Genomic DNA, 24,249 nt, shown 5'->3' with positions numbered 1-24,249 from the left:
CAGATTCTTGGTGCAATTTCAACTCCCACTCGTGCGCTTTGGGGCCCCAAGGGCTCTCAGGAGTCTTTAGTTAGACTTCTGCAGGTGGGTCTACCCTCCTACACCATCTGCCCACCTGCGACCTGCTACCAAGCACATATTTACACTGGCACTGACTTTTACTCTGGTGCTAAGGTCCACACCAGAACTGTGCTGATACCAACTCTTCCAGCACCAACTGATGACCCATTCCTAATGTCAATCTCCAACCAAAAACTGATGTCTGCCTGTTCCAGGCTATGTCACAGAACATCATGGAAGCACAACCAGCGGTTATACAACCAGATTCCAATTTGAGACATCTAATTCATTGCCACTATCAGCAGAGAATGCACACACTTTTTTGCTTTGATTTAGACCCAGTGCAAGACGCATTTAATGTCCCTCAGGACATTGGTGATGATGAGGAAGGGGGCAGCTTGCTACCCCCTGATTATACTGATGATGGATTGTATTTGAACTTACAAAATACCAGAGCTGAGCTCTCCAACACAGCCACCAACAGAGGAATGTTCCTTGTTTGCAGAGATGGTTCGGAGGGCAGATGAAAAAACTAAAAGTGCAGTTGCCCATTGTTGAGACACAAATACATGTATTGACTATGATTCTCCAACCAATGCCGGCTTAATCTAAGATATAATTTCCATTAAATTATGCCCACGCTAATGCCTTTCTGGCTTCATGATCCAATCTATGCTCAGTTCACCTGTGGCTTGGTGATCTAGTCCTGTTCCTGGTGACCCAGACTTCTTAACCAAGTATCCTACTCCTGAGATCCTGAATGTTTAAACTTCAACAAGCAAGACCAATCTGAATTCTTTCGTTAATAAACTGGTACTAATGAGATTAAATCTTTGCCCAGACAGAATTAACATGTGTAAAAATGACAAAATAATGAAATAATATTATCAAAAAAGTTTGCTCCATTAAGCAGCATAATTTGCCTTTTCTTGCTGCATAATTTGGTCAGGCTCAACTGCATAATTTGGTGCTCCCCCACTGCATAATTCCAGTGCTGCACAACAATCAAACACAGAGGTCGAGCTCTGTAACAGAGCAGCAGGTGCGCAAAATAATACAGTAATATAAATACATATGATATTCTACAAATCCAATTCTGAAGCAGACAGAACAAAGGGCTTGATTCATAATGGCATTTGTTCTCCAAATTGAGGTTCTTGCAATACAAAACTCTAATTAAATAAAATATGCAAAATTCATCAAAGGAATATGTATCCTATTAAAGGGAAGAGCCCTTTAATAGCAAATTTGAGCAGTCTGTCTATGGCTTCATAAAGTGAACCTCCCCTCCACTCTACAGAATGTACTGCAAGTAGTGACTTTTTCTGTGACTCAGTTGTGATGATCAGGTGAGGCCTGATCATCAGCATCCACCACTTTAAAAAAAAAAGTGTTCCGGTATAAAATGCTTCGCTTTATCAACGGGGACTTTATTAGAGAGGATCTTAATTATTTACCGCGGTTTTGAGTGGGGAGATGTGCCCTCCTTGAGTTATACTCTGCGTAGGACATGGTGTATACCTGCTGCCGCTGAGTGTGTGAGACCACTGAAGCTTTTATCTCTATTAATAGTCCGAGTTCAATGTCGCTAAGTAAGTTGTGCGGGCGCGATCATGTTTTATGCATCAGGTATGTGGTTCTAGTGTGTATGTTTGTCATATCCCAATGCCGGAATTTATTTTTATTTTTTTCTGGATATTGAGTTTGACATTGGCACCTGGCCGTGCAGGATTCGATCATGCACACACGCGGACACGCACATGTGCCTACATGCATACTCGCACATGCCCAGAATCCATAGAGAACAGATTACACAAGCACACTCAAGGCCAGAGCCAGTGTTGAACAGAATGGGCATAATAGGAGTTCTGAAAAGAGCCTTGTTTCTGCGCTACATCACCCATGACCCAGAAGCCAAAGTATGGTCCATGATGTGTGCTAATAAGAGGGGCAAATGGCCCATCTTTAAGATGTAAAGTTTGTCTGGTGAAAAGCCTGAGCTCCAATGTGGGAACAGCCCAACAGCAAATGACTTATGCAATTGAAAATATACAAGTCTTTTGAACTTGTCACCACATACCTGGTCCCCTGGACTGTCTACGGAATATGACACAGTTTGTGAACCTGAAGCTACATGGTTGAATTATGCAGTAATAGCCTAGAAACACCTGCTTTAAATTACATGATTTTGTGCATTTGTCAATAATATGGTTAGGTTCTCACATTCAGCACAAATCGCATTAATCATCTGTTTTAATACCTGCTACGCTCTGAAGTCTGATCTGGCCACATTCATACAGTTGGTAGACAAGTTGGTTCTGAAACACAGCCATTAAGCTGTGACTCCATTTCACGGCTACCGAACCTCAGCTTCCAACATCTCTAGAACCATCTCAAGGTGGACTGGCGCTTTAGAACTTTGACCTCAAGGTGATGAAGCAACTGCGCGGTATTGTATCAAAATCTTACATGACAATGCAATCTTCTCTCATCACCCACCAGAAAGGGGTTCATTTGACCAGGAATGAATAGAAAGTATTAGGCAGAGGAAGGGCTTTGAGCTGTCAATAGAGAACTCACCCCACACTTCATTTTAATTTCTATCCACTATCTCATTTTACATAACAGACTGATTCTAATAGGGTGTTTAGTGGTAAAGAAAGGTAACTCTTTGGACAGAGGAGCAAACCTCCAGGCATTGCGAGGACAACAGTGCCATCCTGCTCGTTAGGTCAATTTTCTGGCTGCCCCTTTTCTACCCAAAGTTGTGTGTTTGGGCTTACAGGTGATGTTCTGGGCACATGATAATGGTACTTCAGTTTCCCTTTCTGTGAACCAGCCCTTGGTTTCTACACCTTGGAGAAGCCATTGCCGTTTCCCCCTTCTCACTTCTCACATTTCTCACAGTAATTTATATTCAGCCAAGAAACAAAAACAAAAGACTGAGCTAAACAGGGTTCTCCCCATGGGCCCATCAGCTGGCTGGAGACAGTTTAACCTCACTTTGATGCCTGACTTTTGTGAGGCACATTCTACGTCTAATGGCCATCAATGGCCTCCTACAGTTAAGCCCCATTCACAACGGTTTAGAAATCACAGATCCCTGCTGAAGACGTTTTCACTGCCTCCCTGGCGGTCCAGATTTACTAACATTTTACACCAAGTCGCGTCACAAGAGTGAAGCAAACCCGGCGCAGAGTACATTCGTGGAATTCACTTTCCAATACATGGTTTGCATTCAAAGTTGCCTAAAGTAACAAAATGTGGCTATGGGCTACCTTATTCTACTTTGCATCAAGAAGGCGTCCAATGGGCTGTACATGGGCATTCCCATGCATGTTGACACAAATCCCTATCTACAAACATTTGTAGGTAGGGATTTGGGCAGCAATAAGTATGCCTTCTTGAAGCAAGCATAACAGTAGAGCAACTTTTAAGTCTCCACGTTTTTCATACTTTGCATGTGTGCTGCACTGTACAGCACACATAGAAAGTGGGAAAAGTATTAAAGACGCGTTTCCAAAGCTGTGGGTCATGACCAATGATTTTTGGTGGCCGGGAAAGAGAGAAGTAAATAAAGAATCCTTTAAACTCTGGGTTTATATTGTCATATTTGCGGTGCTTCAAAGACCAAGGTCAAATATCAGGCTATGTCTCACAACAAATTAATTCTTATTGCTTTAACATGTGGATTGGTGTTTGTTTATCTTTCTCTGATTGCAAAGACAGGCGTTTTCAAAGTGATTTACGTGATAACCTTGCTGGAGTACAGAAAGTGTGAAGGGAAAGGTTATAAAATGTAATGTTTGTTCAACAAACAAAGTATAAATAATACTTGTAAGTGAACTATATACATTCAGTAGTTAGGGAAGCAAAACATGAAGCACTTTTTTTGTAATTCTGACGTGCACTGGACACAGATTTTTGCAGGATCAAAACAAATCAATACACTTTACTTAGTTGTTAGACTTAGACCTAGTATTATTGGTGAGGTTTCCCCTAACTTTTTGCCTTTAGACCTGTTTTTGCTGACTTTTTTTTTTTCTGGCCTTAGGATTCTGCACACTTTACCAGTGCTAACCAGTGCTAAAGTGTTTGTGCTCTTTCCCTAAAAATGTGGTAAATTGGCTTATCCCCAATTGGCATATGTAATACTTATAAGTCCTTAGCAGAGTGCACTACATGTGCCCAGGGCCAGTAAATTACCTAGTACTAGCGGGCATGCAGCACTGATTAGGCCACCCACTTAAGTAGCCCTTTAAACCTGTCTTGGGCCTGCCACTGCAGAACCTCTGTGTGTAGTTTTAAAATGCCATATCGACCTGGCAAAGTCAACCTTCTTCCAAGCTCTGACTATTCTTTTTAATACCTACAAGTCACCCCTAAGGTAGGCCATAGACAGCCCCAAGGGCAGGGTGCAGTGAAGTTAAAATGTTGGACATGTACTTTTAAGTTTTACATAGTCTAACGGTGCAAAGCTCTTAAATTCGTTTTCACCACGTCTTGGCTTATTTCTCCCATAGATTAACACTAAAATTATCTTATTACATTTTATAAGTAATTTACAATCTGGAACTGATAGACTTTTCAAGTTTGATGTCTCTGGAATCTCAATTTAAAATCACAACTTATGATGAAGTCAGATTTTAAATTGCAATTCTGAAAATTCCACTTTTAGAAAGTTGGCACTTTCTTGCCTTAGCCATTTAGCACCTGCTCCCAGTCTCTGATCACGTCTGGGGTGGGAGACAGCTGGGCTTCGGGTATTGTCCCTAGAAACCCACACAGAAATGGAGTTTAGGTGTGGCTTGATGGGACATATGTATCCTGATGGGCCGTCCTGGGCAGGATGTGAGGGAGGAGCTAGACACAGTCACACGTTGCGTCCTGTCCACACACAAAGGGCTACATACACTCCTATACTGGATCTCAGACACCACCACTTCAGTACACTAGGGGACGTGTGGATATACGGCCAGGAAGAAGGACTGCTTCGCTGCTGAAGTCTTGTCTCTCTGCAGGACTGCTGTTTGATGGACTCCTGCTTTGCTGTGCTGAAATGTGCCTACTGTCTTCTTTCCTGGGAGTGAGAAGGACTGGACCTGAATCTCTCCAACCCAGAACCTAGAGTGACTCAAAGGGCTATTTGGCTGGACTCCTGATATGAAGTCTTAGGGACATACCAGACTTCCAACCACCCTGTTCCTGCACCTTGATTCCCCCATCTGTGAGTCTGTCCTGCCAAGTGGTGCCACTCCAGTTCTGGACCCTTGAAAGAGGGCCTAATGTGCTTGCTCGAGTGGGAACTGACACATCCTCTGCTGCGGAACCAGAATTGATGCATTGCCACTGTTGCATGAAGAAAATCAATGCTTCTCCTCTACTGTGTGGGTTGGAACTGGTGCAACCAGACTCGCATCACCACTGTTCCTCGCATCTTGAAACCAGCGCATGGCATTTGGAACTAGCACTGAGGTGCTTTTCTCGGTGCAGTGTCCCCACATCCCCGTCGACGGTAGTCTCAATGGTGACGAAACTCCGCATCGCAGCCTCTGCACTTATCAGAACGGATGCGTTGCCTTGACTGCACAATGCATCCTTGGCACCAGCCTTTGCATCACAAAACCCAGTGCCCCAGTCCTCGATGCACCGGGAAATCACACTACAGCCTCACTGCATCTCTGAACTAACGCGTTGGTGCTATTGGGTGGAGAAAGTCAACGTATCCCCCCTACTGCACGGTTCTGAACTAACGCAACACCCCACAAACCGACTGTAAAGTTTCTTTGGTTCAGCAGACCCAACTGGATTCCTGTAGCTTGTCTGCGCTCCATCACGGTCGACCTGAACTTTTGACTTTGTCCCAGTCCGGTGTGACCATATATCCCAGGTTGGCGGTTATTGCTTTTAAGCACTGTTTTACAGTTTATTCTTTAAAAATTCATAAATAAAGTTTTACTTATTTTAATTTTGCCATTTTGTTCTTGTTTCATTTATGAAATTAGGTTCTATTCTTCTAACTTGGTGTAGTATCTTTTTAGTTTGATGTATTCACTGTTTTACTGTTTGGAGTGTTGCACAAATACAAAACATTGCTCTCAAGCTAAATCTGACTGCCCTACACCAACTTATCAGAGGGTAAGCACAGGTTAATTTGGGGTTTGCTTGTGCCTTACACTGACAAGAATTGAGGTTGGTGGTTGACCAGTGCACACACCCCAGTCAACCAACAACCCAATTTCTCACATTGGTGATGCACAAATGCTAAATATTCACACGATCCCGATTTCCACACATTATCATTTGTGTGCTATGAAATATTATTGGTAAAGCTGTACGTCTGTGCACAGTTAGGGGTCATTTCAATGAAAAATGTGCTGTTTATAAATGACAATGCGCTACAACACAATGCTTTTGTTACATTCAAAAATTGCTTCAAGTCCATTAAATGTTGGTGTGTCGCGAAAATTAGTCGTTCTAAAAAGTGGATGATAGTTCTGAAAAGTTTGGCAAGCACTGTATAAAGAATTGCTTTTGTATTCTGGTAGTGACCTCTTACAGTGTTAAATCTATGCTTGACAGAAAGCACATAGCCTTGGTGCCATGGTTTGTGTGTTGGCGCATGGCAGCCTAAAGTGCAGCAGCACTGGAAAAGAGAAAAACAGCACCATATCTTGAGAGATATGGTGCTGTTTTTCTCTCACCCTTTGAAGAAACACAGCACTGCATCTTTGGCTGTTGCAGTGCTTTGTGTCAACACTCCACATTTCCTTCACTAGTTGGAACCTAACTTCCACTCCTTTCACACAGTGTGCAAATATGCTTTCTACTTTGAATACAGGATTTGTCCACATCCATTTTTTGAGTGATTATTTTTGAGTGGATATGTGAAGATGGGGAATTCAGGGACTCATAAGGGGTACATAGTTAAAGGTGAAAGAGACTGTTTTGACAGCATGCAGGTTAATAACTAGAACTAACCTTGGGGGCCTTGAGGAAATGGAGTTAAGTTTCATGAAACACATGTTGTCTGTGGTCATCTTGATCAACAAACTGACCAATAACTTTATGATCAAAAGATAATCAATATATAAGTAGAGGTCTCCTTGGGCCAGTCGATTCTGGCCATTTGGAGAAACTGTGCTACATCAGTATGGAGGGATATCTGTGGGATACATGTCTCTAGAAGGCTGGGAAGACACCTATGGCCCTGTGTGACTTCCAGGTGCTGTGGACAGCCATGGAAGAAAAGGAAACAATAGTGACAGATGCATAAAGAGGAGCTAACCACTTACAAGGAGGACAAAGAGCAATCCCCAGCAAACTGACACCTACACAGAGGTTGAATCAAAGTAGTGAACTTCTCAGGAGATCAAACAACATGCGTCCCAGTTGGGCCAATCAAACTGAATACATCTGCTTCACCAAAGGACTGAAAAAAAAAGAAGGCTTAATTGTCCTGGCCCACGCTGTGCCTTTACTTACTTTGCAGGAGCACAAATCACACCATTCTGACCTGAAAGTGACAAAGAGAAGTGTTCCTTTCATCTCAGCATTAGGGTAACATCCTTTAGGCAATGGCTGGGTGTGTTGGCTATCAGACTGTTCAATCCACCTCTCTACCCCTTGTAGTTTTGGAGACATTGTAGTTTAGAGTTTTAACTCCCAGTTACCTGGATGCTATGTACAGCAGTGAGTCCTGAGAGCCCTTGGGTGCCCCGCCCACCATCTAGATATTTTGACTGCAGCAAATCAATGATAAGGTATGCCTCCATAAAGCTTGCCACACTCACAGGACATACTGTTTTTGCTAGACCAGTTTAAGCACTAGAGAGTTTCATGTTTGAACTTCAGAGACATGTTGGAATGGTGGCCATAGTTACTTCCAGTGTGCAGTGTCCAGTGCTCCAGTCATCCACCATCAGAGACCGGTTGTCCTAATATCTGAAACTTAAACACTTACTTTAAATCAGTTTTTTTGACACCCAAAATCCGTCATTTGTCCTATGATAGCAATTCCTGTTCACTTTATGATGAAAATGTTTGAGTGTCTTAAGCAGTTGTGTGTTTGATGACACTTTTGGCAGAGTCTCAGCTGGCTGGGCTCAAACCTGCACAATTGTCTCTATCTGCACCTTTGACTGCTGAGAAACTAGGTCAAAGAGCACACATATCAAAGTATACTTCATTCATTGTACCAAAACTGTTTGCCACATTTGACCCATTGACTGGGATCTGAAAACAAAGCTACACTAAGAGAGCAGAGACCCAAGGATCTTCAACAAAATCCACACTCTCATAAACCCTACCCCAAAGAATGGCTCTGCTCATAGGCAACCATGTTATTTGCATTGTAATGCCTTAACACAGAAGTGCTGTTAACAATGTTTGGCTTATTGTGTGTGCTTACTGCATTAAATATATCTGAGCTTCAATCCTGCTACCACCTCCTGGAGTAAGCCATAGCAACACAACATTGCTGTTTTTTCAGAACCAAATATACATAGTGCCATATGCAAATGTACAATTGCTGGTTATTTATCTGGAGTCAAATAGTACATGAAGCCATGGATCGCTTGTGGCATATGACTGAACCCGCATTGTATACCGGACAGAATAACTGACTGTTCGTGCACCCAGAGAAAAGACATCACATTCTGTATCACTGTAGCCTCACAAGGAGAATGGTCAGAAAGAGTTACATAGTCTTACTTAGAACCGACGTACTGCAATGCTTAGGAATTGACAGGGGTTAGCTGTTAACTTTCACAGTTATTTGAACAGTATAGAAATAAAATAGGTGAATTCAGTCCTTTACAGAACAGCCCAGATGCTTTATAAATGAACAGGGATAACATTGGCAGTCTGTCTTTTGAATTGCTTTTGGTGGTTTACTGTTGGAAAGAGGTGAGTTTCTTCCTCTATAGCTCATGTCCATTATGGCCAGAAGAGGTATAAAAAAGGATGTAGGGTTGCTTCCTTTTCTTGAATGTCACAAGAGGCCAAATAAAGACACTGATAGCCCTACACTTCTACAGTCTCCCTCTTTGGAGTTAAATACAGAATGTGGCCATGCACAGCGCCTAGTTATCCAAACCTTTACCTGGGTACAGCAGCTGCCTCCTTTTCATTTTCCCCCAGCATCTGTTTCAGGGCTTCTGTGTTTGCTAAAAGAAAGAAAAGAAGAGATGCAATTTCCGATGACTCTCCTACTCCTGAATATATGTGACTAGTATAAAGGCAGTAAAATGAGATGAGAGATGAGGCACACTTATGACTCTCAGTTTCACTTACCTTCATTCTGGATAATACACTTCACAATCCGCTCCACAGTGTCTTCATTGGAAAGGTCTTCTTCATCTGAAAACAGAGCAGAGACTGCAGGTGAGACATTTCCTGTACCTTTGTACATTCAGGGCACTGTTGTGAGAACTAAACTGAGTTCCTTTTGTTATAAGCACTTATCACAAGACTGTAAAGTCTGGGAAGCAATTCATCTTGCAATCGGTGCAAGAACATCCAGTAATTTTAGAGCTTACTTAAACTTTGAGCACGGCAGTGTTCTCAACTTAAGTAGACAGATCAAGCTCAAAAATAGAATACTTGACATTCTTGCATTCCAACAAAGAATTCAAAACAGGAATTACTTACAACACTATGAACAATAGATAAACCCACAACAGGGGTAAAAAATACACCATAAACTGACTACTCTACATCTTGATTTATTTCTATAATCTTTGATCATGTAAATTGACTCCCAGTAAATCACACACTGGGACATGCCTGCCCTATTTAAAACCACAAATAAAAGACTAAGGGCCTGAGTTAGATCTTGGCGGAATACTCCGTCACAAACATGACGGATATCCCGACTGGTGTATTACAATCCCATTATATTCTGAGGGGATCATAATACGGCAGACGGGATATCTGTAATGTTTGTGACGGAGTATTCCATCTGCAGAAATCTAAATCAGGCCCTTACTAATTGAATAATGAAAAAAAGAATGAGCAAATGAAAAGTCTCCATGGCCACATCCCTCAAACATAGTGGATAGAGAAATTAGGTAAACTGAATTCAGGTGCACGTCAAACCACAGACACAAATCATTTACTCCAAACACCAAATACGTAACAAAAGACCACATTACCCATACATAGGACTGATTTATATTCATTGTGGTTTCACATTTTAACACAGCACATTACAGGTTCATTACAACATGCACCCATCTTTGCCTCTTGTGGCTACAACATTCTGGGATACAAGCCATCACCAGTTAGGGGAACCAGTTTCCTCAGTAGACAGCATTACACACCAAGCAGTCTGGAATTTGTAAACCCATACTACATCATCCACTGATTAACACTCATGATGGCTACTTCAGTTTAATAAATGGCATGAGACAACTGTTTTCAACCACCATCCCTAAGTGACCTTAATGCTCATGATAAACAGCAGTGCAACATGTGCACTAAAAGGCTAAGCCAATCCAAAAGCAGATGCTCACCACCTGACAAACATCAAAGAAAGCATAAGATATTTCATTCTCTTGCCCAGTCATCAAAAGACTCCCACTGTGCGACAATGAAAATAAAAGGAAATACATCTCCCCAGACATCTGCTCCCAGTGCTCCACTGGTATAAGCAGCGCAATTCACACTAAGTCAGTTATATGGTAATTGTGACTATATAGTTATGGTTAGATCAGAGTTTCCATTGAAAAGCTGTATTTTGTTTACAGATCGCGACAGGCACATCACTTGGAAATAACACAAAGGATTTGTATGGATTTGAAAAGACTACATGGAAATTCTTTAGCCATCCCCCAATACGAGCAAATTCCGGAATGGTTAAGTGCAAACTCTGTGACCAGAAGGTGCTCAAGGGAGAAACAGGACTTTACTAATTTGGCACTTCGATTATCAGACAAAGCATGAGAAGAAGTACTGGAGGTGCCAGCAGAAAAGTTCAACAGGTGAAGCATAGGGCATTGAAACTTCTCAAACATTTATGCAGAGGTGATGCAGCAAATTGATCTAAAATACAATATGCATCTCTAAACCTTCACAAAGTACAGTGTGGAATGCAAGGTCAGATTATGATGCAGAGAACAGTACCCAATAATTGGGACAGAAATGGTGAACACAAATTCAGTAAATTCTATAGCTAGAAAATGATCAGTGGTTGTTTGCAACAACCGTTATTAAAAAAAAACATTAAAAGCACAAAAAATAATACCACACACATTTCTCCAAAAATATCAAGACCCACAAAATGGTTCTTTTGAGTGCCACTGTAGGAAAGTACCATCTTGTCTGGCATGTTACCCCCATTTTTCAATGTATATATGTTGTTTTAGTTGTATGTGTCACTGGGACCCTGGTAACCCAGGGCCCCAGTGCTCATAAGTGTGCCTGAATGTGTTACCTGTGTAGTGACTAACTGTCTCACTGAGGCTCTGCTAACCAGAACCTCAGTGGTTATGCTCTCTCATTACTTTCAAATTGTCACTGACAGGCTAGTGACCATTTTTACCAATTTACATTGGCTTACTGGAACACCCTTATAATTCCCTAGTATATGGTACTGAGGTACCCAGGGTATTGGGGTTCCAGGAGATCCCTATGGGCTGCAGCATTTCTTTTGCCACCCATAGGGAGCTCTGACAATTCTTACACAGGCCTGCCACTGCAGCCTGAGTGAAATAACGTCCACGTTATTTCACAGCCATTTTACACTGCACTTAAGTAACTTATAAGTCACCTATATGTCTAACCTTTACCTGGTAAAGGTTAGGTGCAAAGTTACTTAGTGTGAGGGCACCCTGGCACTAGCCAAGGTGCCCCCACATTGTTCAGAGCCAATTCACTGAACTTTGTGAGTGCGGGGACACCATTACACGCGTGCACTACATATAGGTCCCTACCTATATGTAGCTTCACCATGGTAACTCCGAATATGGCCATGTAACATGTCTATGATCATGGAATTGCCCCCTCTATGCCATCCTGGCATTGTTGGTACAATTCCATGATCCCAGTGGTCTGTAGCACAGACCCTGGTACTGCCAGACTGCCCTTCCTGGGGTTTCTCTGCAGCTGCTGCTGCTGCCAACCCCTCAGACAGGCAGCTGCCCTCCTGGGGTCCAGCCAGGCCTGGCCCAGGATGGCAGAACAAAGAACTTCCTCTGAGAGAGGGTGTGACACCCTCTCCCTTTGGAAAATGGTGTGAAGGCAGGGGAGGAGTAGCCTCCCCCAGCCTCTGGAAATGCTTTGTTGGGCACAGATGTGCCCAATTCTGCATAAGCCAGTCTACACCGGTTTAGGGACCCCTTAGCCCCTGCTCTGGCGCGAAACTGGACAAAGGAAAGGGGAGTGACCACTCCCCTGACCTGCACCTCCCCTGGGAGGTGTCCAGAGCTCCTCCAGTGTGCTCCAGACCTCTGCCATCTTGGAAACAGAGGTGCTGCTGGCACACTGGACTGCTCTGAGTGGCCAGTGCCACCAGGTGACGTCAGAGACTCCTTGTGATAGGCTCCTTCAGGTGTTAGTAGCCTTTCCTCTCTCCTAGGTAGCCAAACCCTCTTTTCTGGCTATTTAGGGTCTCTGTCTCTGGGGAAACTTTAGATAACGAATGCATGAGCTCAGCCGAGTTCCTCTGCATCTCCCTCTTCACCTTCTGATAAGGAATCGACCGCTGACCGCGCTGGAAGCCTGCAAACCTGCAACATAGTAGCAAAGACGACTACTGCAACTCTGTAACGCTGATCCTGCCGCCTTCTCGACTGTTTTCCTGCTTGTGCATGCTGTGGGGGTAGTCTGCCTCCTCTCTGCACCAGAAGCTCCGAAGAAATCTCCCGTGGGTCGACGGAATCTTCCCCCTGCAACCGCAGGCACCAAAAAGCTGCATTACCGGTCCCTTGGGTCTCCTCTCAGCACGACGAGCGAGGTCCCTCGAATCCAGCGACACCGTCCAAGTGACCCCCACAGTCCAGTGACTCTTCAGCCCAAGTTTGGTGGAGGTAAGTCCTTGCCTCACCTCGCTGGGCTGCATTGCTGGGAACCGCGACTTTGCAAGCTACTCCGGCCCCTGTGCACTTCCGGCGGAAATCCTTCGTGCACAGCCAAGCCTGAGTCCACGGCACTCTAACCTGCATTGCACGACTTTCTAAGTTGGTCTCCGGCGACGTGGGACTCCTTTGTGCAACTTCGGCGAGCACCGTTTCACGCATCCTTGTAGTGCCTGTTTCTGGCACTTCTCCGGGTGCTACCTGCTTCAGTGAGGGCTCTTTGTCTTGCTCAACGTCCCCTCTCTCTGCAGGTCCAATTTGCGACCTCCTGGTCCCTCCTGGGCCCCAGCAGCGTCCAAAAACGCCAAATGCACGATTTGCGTGTAGCAAGGCTTGTTGGCGTCCATCCGGCGGGAAAACACTTTTGCACGACTCTCCAAGGCGTGGGGGATCCATCCTCCAAAGGGGAAGACTCTAGCCCTTGTCGTTCCTGCAGTATTCACAGTTCTTCAGCCTAGTAAGAGCTTCTTTGCACCAACCGCTGGCATTTCTTGGGCATCTGCCCATCTCCGAGCTGCTTGTGACTTCTGGACTTGGTCTCCTTGTTCCACAGGTACCCTCAGTCAGGAATCCATCGTTGTTGCATTGCTGATTTGTGTTTTCCTTGCATTTTCCCTCTAACACGACTATTTTGTCCTTAGGGGAACTTTGGTGCACTTTGCACTCACTTTTCAGGGTCTTGGGGAGGGTTATTTTGCTAACTCTCACTATTTTCTAATAGTCCCAGCGACCCTCTACAAGGTCACATAGGTTTGGGGTCCATTCGTGGTTCGCATTCCACTTCTGGAGTATATGGTTTGTGTTGCCCCTATCCCTATGTTTCCCCATTGCATCCTATTGTAACTATACATTGTTTGCACTGTTTTCTAAGACTATACTGCATATTTTTGCTATTGTGTATATATATCTTGTGTATATTTCCTATCCTCTCACTGAGGGTACACTCTAAGATACTTTGGCATATTGTCATAAAAATAAAGTACCTTTATTTTTAGTAGAACTGTGTATTGTGTTTTCTTATGATATTGTGCATATGACACTAAGTGGTACTGTAGTAGCTTCACACGTCTCCTAGTTCAGCCTGAGCTGCTTTGCTAAGCTACCATTATCTATCAGCCTAAGCTGCTAGACACCCTATACACTAATAAGGGATAACTGGGCCTGGTGCAAGGTGCAAGTACCCCTTGGTACTCACTACAAGCCAGTCCAGCCTCCTACATTGGTGGCAGCGGTGGGATAAGTGCTTTGAGACTACTTACCACTCTTGTCATTGTACTTTTCATAAGAGAAAAATATACAAAACAAGGTCAGTGTATATACACATAGCCAAAAAGTTTTGCATTTCCTCTTTTCACTCTTTTCTAAGTGCTGAAAAGTACTTCTAAACTTTCAAAAAGTTCTTAAAAGTTTAAAAAGTTTTTTCTGTCTTTCCAAAAAGTTCTGAAAACTTTTTTCTCTTTGTCTATCACTTTAACTCTCTCTAAAAATGTCTGGCACAGGCCAAAAAGTTGAACTGTCCAAACTTGCATATGATCACCTTAGCTGGACAGGAGCAAGGAGTCTCTGCATAGAGAGAGGTTTGAGTGTAGGGAAGAATCCTTCCTTAGAACTGTTAATTAATATGCTTAGAGTACAGGATAAGGCCATAAGTGCCCAATCTGTAGAAAAAGTAGCTAATGGTTCTCAATCTGATCCAGGGACTCCCCCAGGAAAAGGTTCAGGAAAGAAACTTCTCAGCCTGCCCATTACTAGACAGTCTAGCATAGTTGGTACAGAGGTTGAATCACATCATACTGATGATGTGCTCTCACATTATGCTGGTAGCCAAGCTGTTAGGGTGCCCTTGGTAAGGGACAGGTCTCCTTCTGTTCATTCCCATCATACCTCTGTATCTAGAAATGTCCCTCCCACCCACCCTGATGACAGATTGTTAGAAAGGGAGCTCAATAGATTGAGAGTGGAGCAAACCAGACTGAAGCTCAAGAAGCAACAGCTGGATTTGGATAGACAGTCTTTAGAAATAGAGAGGGAAAGACAGAAGATGGGTTTAGATACCCATGGTGGCAGCAGCAGTATTCCCCATAGTCATCCTGCAAAAGAGCATGATTCCAGGAATCTGCATAAGATAGTTCCCCCTTACAAGGAGGGGGATGACATTAACAAGTGGTTTGCTGCACTTGAGAGGGCCTGTGCTGTACAGGATGTCCCTCAAAAGCAGTGGGCTGCTATCCTATGGCTATCATTTACTGGAAAAGGTAGGGATAGGCTCCTTACTGTAAAAGAAAATGATGCTAACAATTTCCAAGTTCTTAAGAATGCACTCCTGGATGGTTATGGCTTAACCACTGAACAGTACAGGATAAAGTTCAGAGATACCAAAAAGGAGTCTTCACAAGACTGGGTTGATTTCATTGACCAGGCAGTGAAGGCCTTGGAGGGGTGGTTACATGGCAGTAAAGTTACTGATTATGACAGCCTGTATAACTTAATCCTGAGAGAGCATATTCTTAATAATTGTGTGTCTGATTTGTTGCACCAGTACTTGGTGGACTCTGATCTGACCTCTCCCCAAGAATTGGGAAAGAAGGCAGACAAATGGGTCAGAACAAGAGTGAACAGAAAAGTTCATACAGGGGGTGACAAAGATGGCAACAAAAAGAAGGATGGTAAGTCTTCTGACAAGGGTGGGGACAAATCTAAAAATGAGTCTGCATCAGGCCCACAAAAACACTCTGGTGGGGGTGGTGGGCCCAAATCCTCCTTTAATCAGAACAAGGAAAAGAAACCATGGTGCTATTTATGTAAAATAAAAGGCCATTGGACAACAGATCCCAGTTGTCCAAAGAAAGGCACCACAGCTCCTACCACTACAACCCCTACTGCTACACCTAGTGTCCCTACTAATAGCAGTGGTGGTGGGAGCAAACCTACTAATAACCAATCCAAGGGAGTAGCTGGGCTCACTTTTGGTAATTTAGTTGGGGTTGGTCTGATTAGGGAGACCACAGAGGCTACTTTAGTCTCTGAAGGGGCTATTGACTTAGCCACTTTGGTTGCTTGCCCCCATAACTTGGAGAAGTACAAGCAACTAACCCTAATAAATGGTGTTGAGGTCCAGGCCTACAGGGACACAGGTGCCAGTGTCACAATGGTGATTGAGAAACTGGTGCACCCTGAACAACACATACTTGGACACCAGTACCAAGTAACCGATGCTCACAACATAACACAAAGCCACCCCATGGCTGTTGTAAATCACAACTGGGGGGGGGTATCTGGTCCAAAGAAAGTTGTGGTAGCTTCAGATTTACCTGTAGACTGTCTATTAGGGAACGATTTGGAGACATCAGCTTGGTCAGATGTGGAGTTGGAGGCCCATGCAGCAATGCTGGGCATCCCAGGGCATATTTTTGCTTTGACAAGGGCTCAGGCCAAAAAGCAAAAAGGACAGGGAAGCTTGGATCCTGGAACAATGGACCAAGTGCTCCCTAAAGCTAGGGCTAGTAGAAGCAAACCACTTCCTACTATCCCTCCCTCTACAGTGGATTCTACTTCTGAGGAAGAAGAATTCCCTCCCTGTGCAGAACCTACACCAGAGGAGCTGGAAGCAGACACTGCTGAGCTTTTGGGTGAAGGGGGGCCTGCCAGAGAGGAGCTGAGTGTGGCACAGCAAACCTGTCCCACATTAGAGGGTCTCAGACAGCAAGCTGTCAAACAGGCTAATGGGGATGTCAGTGACTCACACAGAGTTTACTGGGAGGACAACCTCTTGTACACTGAGCATAGGGATCCTAAACCTGGAGCTGCCAGGAGATTAGTGATTCCTCAGGAGTACAGAAAGTTCCTCCTAACACTGGCACATGACATTCCCTTAGCTGGGCACCTGGGTCAAATGAAAACTTGGGACAGATTGGTACCACTGTTTCATTGGCCTAGGATGTCTGAGGACACAAAATAATTTTGTAAGTCCTGTGAAACCTGTCAAGCCAGTGGCAAGACAGGTGGCACTCCAAAGGCACCCCTTATCCCACTGCCTGTGGTTGGGGTTCCCTTTGAAAGGGTAGGGGTTGACATAGTTGGCCCCCTTGACCCTCCTACTGCTTCAGGCAATAGGTTTATCTTGGTGGTAGTGGACCATGCCACAAGATATCCTGAAGCTATTCCTTTAAGGACCACTACAGCTCCTGCAGTGGCAAAGGCCCTCCTGGGAATATTTTCCAGGGTGGGCTTCCCAAAGGAAGTAGTATCAGACAGAGGAAGCAATTTCATGTCTGCATACTTAAAGGCCATGTGGAAGGAGTGTGGTGTAACGTACAAGTTCACAACACCCTATCATCCACAAACAAATGGACTGGTGGAGAGATTTAATAAAACTCTCAAAGGCATGATTATGGGACTCCCTGAAAAACTCCGCAGGAGATGGGATATCCTTCTACCATGCCTCCTTTTTGCCTACAGGGAGGTACCCCAGAAAGGAGTGGGCTTCAGCCCCTTTGAACTTCTTTTTGGACACCCTGTTAGGGGTCCACTCACACTTGTAAAGGAGGGTTGGGAACAACCTTTAAAAGCTCCTAAGCAGGATCTTGTGGATTATGTACTTGGCCTCAGATCAAGGATGGCTGAGTACATGAAAAAGGCCAGTAAAAACCTTCAGGCCAGCCAAGAGCTCCAGAAGCAATGGCATGATCAGAAGGCTGTTTTGGTTCAGTACCAACCAGGGCAGAAAGTGTGGGTCTTGGAGCCTGTGGCCCCAAGAGCACTCCAAGATAAATGGAGTGGTCCACACACAATTGTTGAAAAGAAGGGTGAAGTCACCTACTTGGTTGACTTAGGCACTGCCAGGAGTCCCCTTAGGGTGCTCCATGTCAACCGCCTGAAACCCTACTATGATAGGGCTGATCTCACCCTGCTCATGGCAACAGATGAGGGACAGGAAGAAGACAGTGATCCTCTACCTGATCTCTTCTCTTCCACAGAACAAGATGCTCTTGTGGAAGGTGTAGTTTTGGCTGATTGTCTTACTGCTGAGCAGAAAGATAATTGCATAAATCTCCTAGGACAATTTTCAGAACTCTTCTCCATTGTGCCAGGCACCACTTCTTGGTGTGAGCACACTATAGATACTGGAGACAGTTTACCTGTCAAAAGTAAGATCTATAGGCAGCCTGACCATGTCAGGGACTGCATAAAGCAAGAAGTTCAGAAAATGTTGGAACTAGGAGTGGTTGAGCACTCTGACAGTCCATGGGCTTCTCCTGTGGTACTGGTACCAAAACCCAATTCTAAAGATGGAAAGAAGGAAATTAGGTTTTGTGTCGACTATAGAGGTCTCAACTTAGTAACCAAAACTGATGCTCACCCTATACCCAGGGCAGATGAGCTCATAGATACACTGGCATCTGCCAAGTATCTAAGCACTTTTGATTTGACTGCAGGGTATTGGCAGATCAAATTGTCAGAAGATGCTAAATCTAAGACTGCATTTTCTACCATTGGAGGACATTACCAGTTTACTGTAATGCCTTTTGGTTTGAAAAATGCACCTGCCACTTTTCAGAGGTTGGTGAACACAGTCCTGCAAGGGCTGGAAGCTTTCAGTGCAGCATATTTGGATGATATAGCTGTATTTAGCTCCAGCTGGGATGATCACCTGGTCCACCTATGGAAAGTTTTGGAGGCCCTGCAAAAGGCAGGCCTCACTATCAAGGCTTCAAAGTGCCAGATAGGGCAGGGTAAGGTGGTTTATCTGGGACACCTTGTTGGTGGGGAACAGATTGCACCACTTCAGGGGAAAATCCAAACTATTATTGATTGGATTCCCCCTACCACTCAGACTCAGGTGAGAGCCTTCCTAGGCCTCACTGGGTATTACAGGAGGTTCATTAAGAACTATGGCTCCATTGCAGCCCCTCTTAATGACCTCACATCCAAGAAAATGCCTAAAAAGGTATTATGGACAGCAAACTGTCAGAAAGCTTTTGAGGAGCTGAAGCAGGCCATGTGCTCTGCACCTGTCCTGAAAAGCCCTTGTTACTCTAAAAAATTCTATGTCCAAACTGATGCATCTGAATTAGGAGTAGGGGCAGTCCTATCACAACTTAATTCTGAGGGCCAGGATCAACCTGTTGCTTTTATTAGTAGAAGGTTGACCCCTAGAGAAAAGCGTTGGTCTGCCATTGAGAGGGAGGCCTTTGCTGTGGTCTGGGCTCTGAAGAAGTTGAGGCCATACCTGTTTGGCACTCACTTCATTGTTCAGACAGACCACAAACCTCTACTTTGGCTAAAACAAATGAAAGGTGAAAATCCTAAATTGTTGAGGTGGTCCATATCCCTACAGGGAATGGACTATACAGTGGAACATAGACCTGGGAGTAGCCACTCCAATGCAGATGGACTCTCCAGATATTTCCACTTAGACAATGAAGACTCATCAGGTAATGGCTAGTCTTATTGTCCTTCGTTTGGGGGGGGTTGTGTAGGAAAGTACCATCTTGCCTGGCATGTTACCCCCATTTTTCACTGTATATATGTTGTTTTAGTTGTATGTGTCACTGGGACCCTGGTAACCCAGGGCCCCAGTGCTCATAAGTGTGCCTGAATGTGTTACCTGTGTAGTGACTAACTGTCTCACTGAGGCTCTGCTAACCAGAACCTCAGTGGTTATGCTCTCTCATTACTTTCAAATTGTCACTGACAGGCTAGTGACCATTTTTACCAATTTACATTGGCTTACTGGAACACCCTTATAATTCCCTAGTATATGGTACTGAGGTACCCAGGGTATTGGGGTTCCAGGAGATCCCTATGGGCTGCAGCATTTCTTTTGCCACCCATAGGGAGCTCTGACAATTCTTACACAGGCCTGCCACTGCAGCCTGAGTGAAATAACGTCCACGTTATTTCACAGCCATTTTACACTGCACTTAAGTAACTTATAAGTCACCTATATGTCTAACCTTTACCTGGTAAAGGTTAGGTGCAAAGTTACTTAGTGTGAGGGCACCCTGGCACTAGCCAAGGTGCCCCCACATTGTTCAGAGCCAATTCACTGAACTTTGTGAGTGCGGGGACACCACTACACGCGTGCACTACATATAGGTCACTACCTATATGTAGCTTCACCATGGTAACTCCGAATATGGCCATGTAACATGTCTATGATCATGGAATTGCCCCCTCTATGCCATCCTGGCATTGTTGGTACAATTCCATGATCCCAGTGGTCTGTAGCACAGACCCTGGTACTGCCAGACTGCCCTTCCTGGGGTTTCTCTGCAGCTGCTGCTGCTGCCAACCCCTCAGACAGGCAGCTGCCCTCCTGGGGTCCAGCCAGGCCTGGCCCAGGATGGCAGAACAAAGAACTTCCTCTGAGAGAGGGTGTGACACCCTCTCCCTTTGGAAAATGGTGTGAAGGCAGGGGAGGAGTAGCCTCCCCCAGCCTCTGGAAATGCTTTGTTGGGCACAGATGTGCCCAATTCTGCATAAGCCAGTCTACACCGGTTCAGGGACCCCTTAGCCCCTGCTCTGGCGCGAAACTGGACAAAGGAAAGGGGAGTGACCACTCCCCTGACCTGCACCTCCCCTGGGAGGTGTCCAGAGCTCCTCCAGTGTGCTCCAGACCTCTGCCATCTTGGAAACAGAGGTGCTGCTGGCACACTGGACTGCTCTGAGTGGCCAGTGCCACCAGGTGACGTCAGAGACTCCTTGTGATAGGCTCCGTCAGGTGTTAGTAGCCTTTCCTCTCTCCTAGGTAGCCAAACCCTCTTTTCTGGCTATTTAGGGTCTCTGTCTCTGGGGAAACTTTAGATAACGAATGCATGAGCTCAGCCGAGTTCCTCTGCATCTCCCTCTTCACCTTCTGATAAGGAATCGACCGCTGACCGCGCTGGAAGCCTGCAAACCTGCAACATAGTAGCAAAGACGACTACTGCAACTCTGTAACGCTGATCCTGCCGCCTTCTCGACTGTTTTCCTGCTTGTGCATGCTGTGGGGGTAGTCTGCCTCCTCTCTGCACCAGAAGCTCCGAAGAAATCTCCCGTGGGTCGACGGAATCTTCCCCCTGCAACCGCAGGCACCAAAAAGCTGCATTACCGGTCCCTTGGGTCTCCTCTCAGCACGACGAGCGAGGTCCCTCGAATCCAGCGACACAGTCCAAGTGACCCCCACAGTCCAGTGACTCTTCAGCCCAAGTTTGGTGGAGGTAAGTCCTTGCCTCACCTCGCTGGGTTGCATTGCTGGGAACCGCGACTTTGCAAGCTACTCCGGCCCCTGTGCACTTCCGGCGGAAATCCTTCGTGCACAGCCAAGCCTGAGTCCACGGCACTCTAACCTGCATTGCACGACTTTCTAAGTTGGTCTCCGGCGACGTGGGACTCCTTTGTGCAACTTCGGCGAGCACCGTTTCACGCATCCTTGTAGTGCCTGTTTCTGGCACTTCTCCGGGTGCTACCTGCTTCAGTGAGGGCTCTTTGTCTTGCTCAACGTCCCCTCTCTCTGCAGGTCCAATTTGCGACCTCCTGGTCCCTCCTGGGCCCCAGCAGCGTCCAAAAACGCCAAATGCACGATTTGCGTGTAGCAAGGCTTGTTGGCGTCCATCCGGCGGGAAAACACTTTTGCACGACTCTCCAAGGCGTGGGGGATCCATCCTCCAAAGGGGAAGACTCTAGCCCTTGTCGTTCCTGCAGTATTTACAGTTCTTCAGCCTAGTAAGAGCTTCTTTGCACCAACCGCTGGCATTTCTTGGGCATCTGCCCATCTCCGAGCTGCTTGTGACTTCTGGACTTGGTCCCCTTGTTCCACAGGTACCCTCAGTCAGGAATCCATCGTTGTTGCATTGCTGATTTGTGTTTTCCTTGCATTTTCCCTCTAACACGACTATTTTGTCCTTAGGGGAACTTTGGTGCACTTTGCACTCACTTTTCAGGGTCTTGGGGAGGGTTATTTTGCTAACTCTCACTATTTTCTGATAGTCCCAGCGACCCTCTACAAGGTCACATAGGTTTGGGGTCCATTCGTGGTTCGCATTCCACTTCTGGAGTATATGGTTTGTGTTGCCCCTATCCCTATGTTTCCCCATTGCATCCTATTGTAACTATACATTGTTTGCACTGTTTTCTAAGACTATACTGCATATTTTTGCTATTGTGTATATATATCTTGTGTATATTTCCTATCCTCTCACTGAGGGTACACTCTAAGATACTTTGGCATATTGTCATAAAAATAAAGTACCTTTATTTTTAGTATAACTGTGTATTGTGTTTTCTTATGATATTGTGCATATGACACTAAGTGGTACTGTAGTAGCTTCACACGTCTCCTAGTTCAGCCTGAGCTGCTTTGCTAAGCTACCATTATCTATCAGCCTAAGCTGCTAGACACCCTATACACTAATAAGGGATAACTGGGCCTGGTGCAAGGTGCAAGTACCCCTTGGTACTCACTACAAGCCAGTCCAGCCTCCTACAGCCACCACCAGCAAAACTCAAATAGCTTGATTCTGTTGACTCTTAGGCACTGCATACCTGTCCATGGCGGGATGGGAGCAGTGGCTTTGGTCGGTACAGCGGGTGAGCGGGTGATGGCAGCCTGCTGCAGATTGGGTGTGGGACTAGCTGAAGACCAAGCCCAGTTGCCACCTGATGCTGTGCACAAAGGCCATGGGCAGCAGGGGTTGCTCCCAGAGCCTGCCTGAGCACCGAAGGCTTGGGCACCCATGGTTTATCGAATTCAGGGTCTAGCTGAAGGCCTTTGATTATGTGTGGTGAAGAATAGGAAACATTTCAAATACTTGGATGTAGGCTATCATCAAAAAAGACAGAAATTAATTAAAAAGTTACAGGTATAATGAAGGTAGTGCTAGGATTGGTTCTATCACCTTAACATATGGTTACACAAACACACCTGTTATGTTGATGCTTAAGTTAATTTAGAATGTTGTATATGTCATACAAGTGAGCATCAGAATGTAGAACATTACTTGTGGCAGTAGAAGGATGCCTGTCAGCTTAGCAGAAGTGTTGGCCCCGTATGTAAGAAATTCTTGGACATAAAGATTTAATCCTTCATAAGATTGTGGAGTTTGCATAACAAAAATGGCGACAAGTTGCGGAAAGACCACAGGAAGGTGGCAGCAACAGTTTCCCCTATTTAAGAAGGAAGCTGTGGCATCCAGGGACTGAGTTTTTCTTACACCAAGTGCCACAATGCCATGAGTAACCTTAACTGATGTTCCAAAGTGCCATGCCATATTGGGCCCAAATAATCTTCCTTCAAGTAATGTTAAACGTTTCCCAATAGCGCTTATGCACAGAACATATTGGATTTCTTTGGCAGCGTGTTACTGGCATGGAGAGCACTGGGAGGAGTGAAAGATAACGTTGCATTATACTTAGACATTTACCTTAAAATCTGTGCTGATTATTTAAAAACTTCACCTTTGATACAGAGTGTGACCTTCTATTGAGTGTGTTACACCTAGCAACGGATCCCTCAGCATGTGCATGTTCTTCACCTCAGCACGTAAAGATTGCATGGCTGTGTCAGGGCGAGGAAACCTCAGTGAACCACACTCGTCACTGTGCATAAGTTTGGGAGCACACTACGTCTCCCAATTACAGTTACGCAAAGGAAGCCATTTAGATTGGAGGAGCGGGGGAACAAAGGCCCAGATTTATACTTTTTGACGCAAAACTGCGCTAACGGCCAAAAAAATTTGCGCCGGCTAACGCCATTCTGAAGCGCCATGCGGGCGCCGTATTTATTGATTGACGTTAGCCGGCGTTAGCCGCCGGCGCCGTCTGGTGTGCGTTAAAAAAAACGACGTACACCAGGCAGCGCCGGCGTAGGGGGACATGGGGCTTGGGCGTCAAGAAATGGGGCAAGTCAGGTTGAGGCAATTTTTGCGCCTCAACCCGATTTGCGCCATTTTTTTTCACTCCCAACCCCCATAGAAATGACTCCTGTCTTAGCAAAGACAGGAGTCATCCCCCCTTGCCCAAATCAGGCCCCCCAAGCCACAAAAAAAAAAAAAAAAAACACTTACCTGAACTTACCTTAATGTCCCTGGGATGGGTCCCTCCAGCCTTGGGTGTCCTCCTGGGGTGGGCATGG

At 45.2% G+C, this 24,249-nt stretch overlaps 1 protein-coding gene across 1 annotated transcript in view; it reads right to left on the bottom strand.

Moving 5' to 3' along the window:
• Positions 1-24,249, bottom strand: part of RELL2 (RELT like 2) — a 217,167-nt gene that overhangs the window by 119,569 nt on the left and 73,349 nt on the right. Inside the window, exons 3-4 of the mRNA XM_069199480.1 lie at positions 9,355-9,420; positions 9,164-9,227 (exon numbers count right to left, since the gene is read on the bottom strand). Coding sequence (XP_069055581.1) covers positions 9,164-9,227; positions 9,355-9,420 — 130 coding nt within the window. The remainder of the gene's footprint in view (positions 1-9,163; positions 9,228-9,354; positions 9,421-24,249) is intronic.

Source organism: Pleurodeles waltl, chromosome 7 (assembly GCF_031143425.1).
Source record: "Pleurodeles waltl isolate 20211129_DDA chromosome 7, aPleWal1.hap1.20221129, whole genome shotgun sequence".
Classification (NCBI taxonomy): Eukaryota; Metazoa; Chordata; class Amphibia; order Caudata; family Salamandridae; genus Pleurodeles; species Pleurodeles waltl.
Note: the sequence above shows the minus strand (reverse complement) of the source record. Positions and strands in the feature narration are given on the sequence as shown.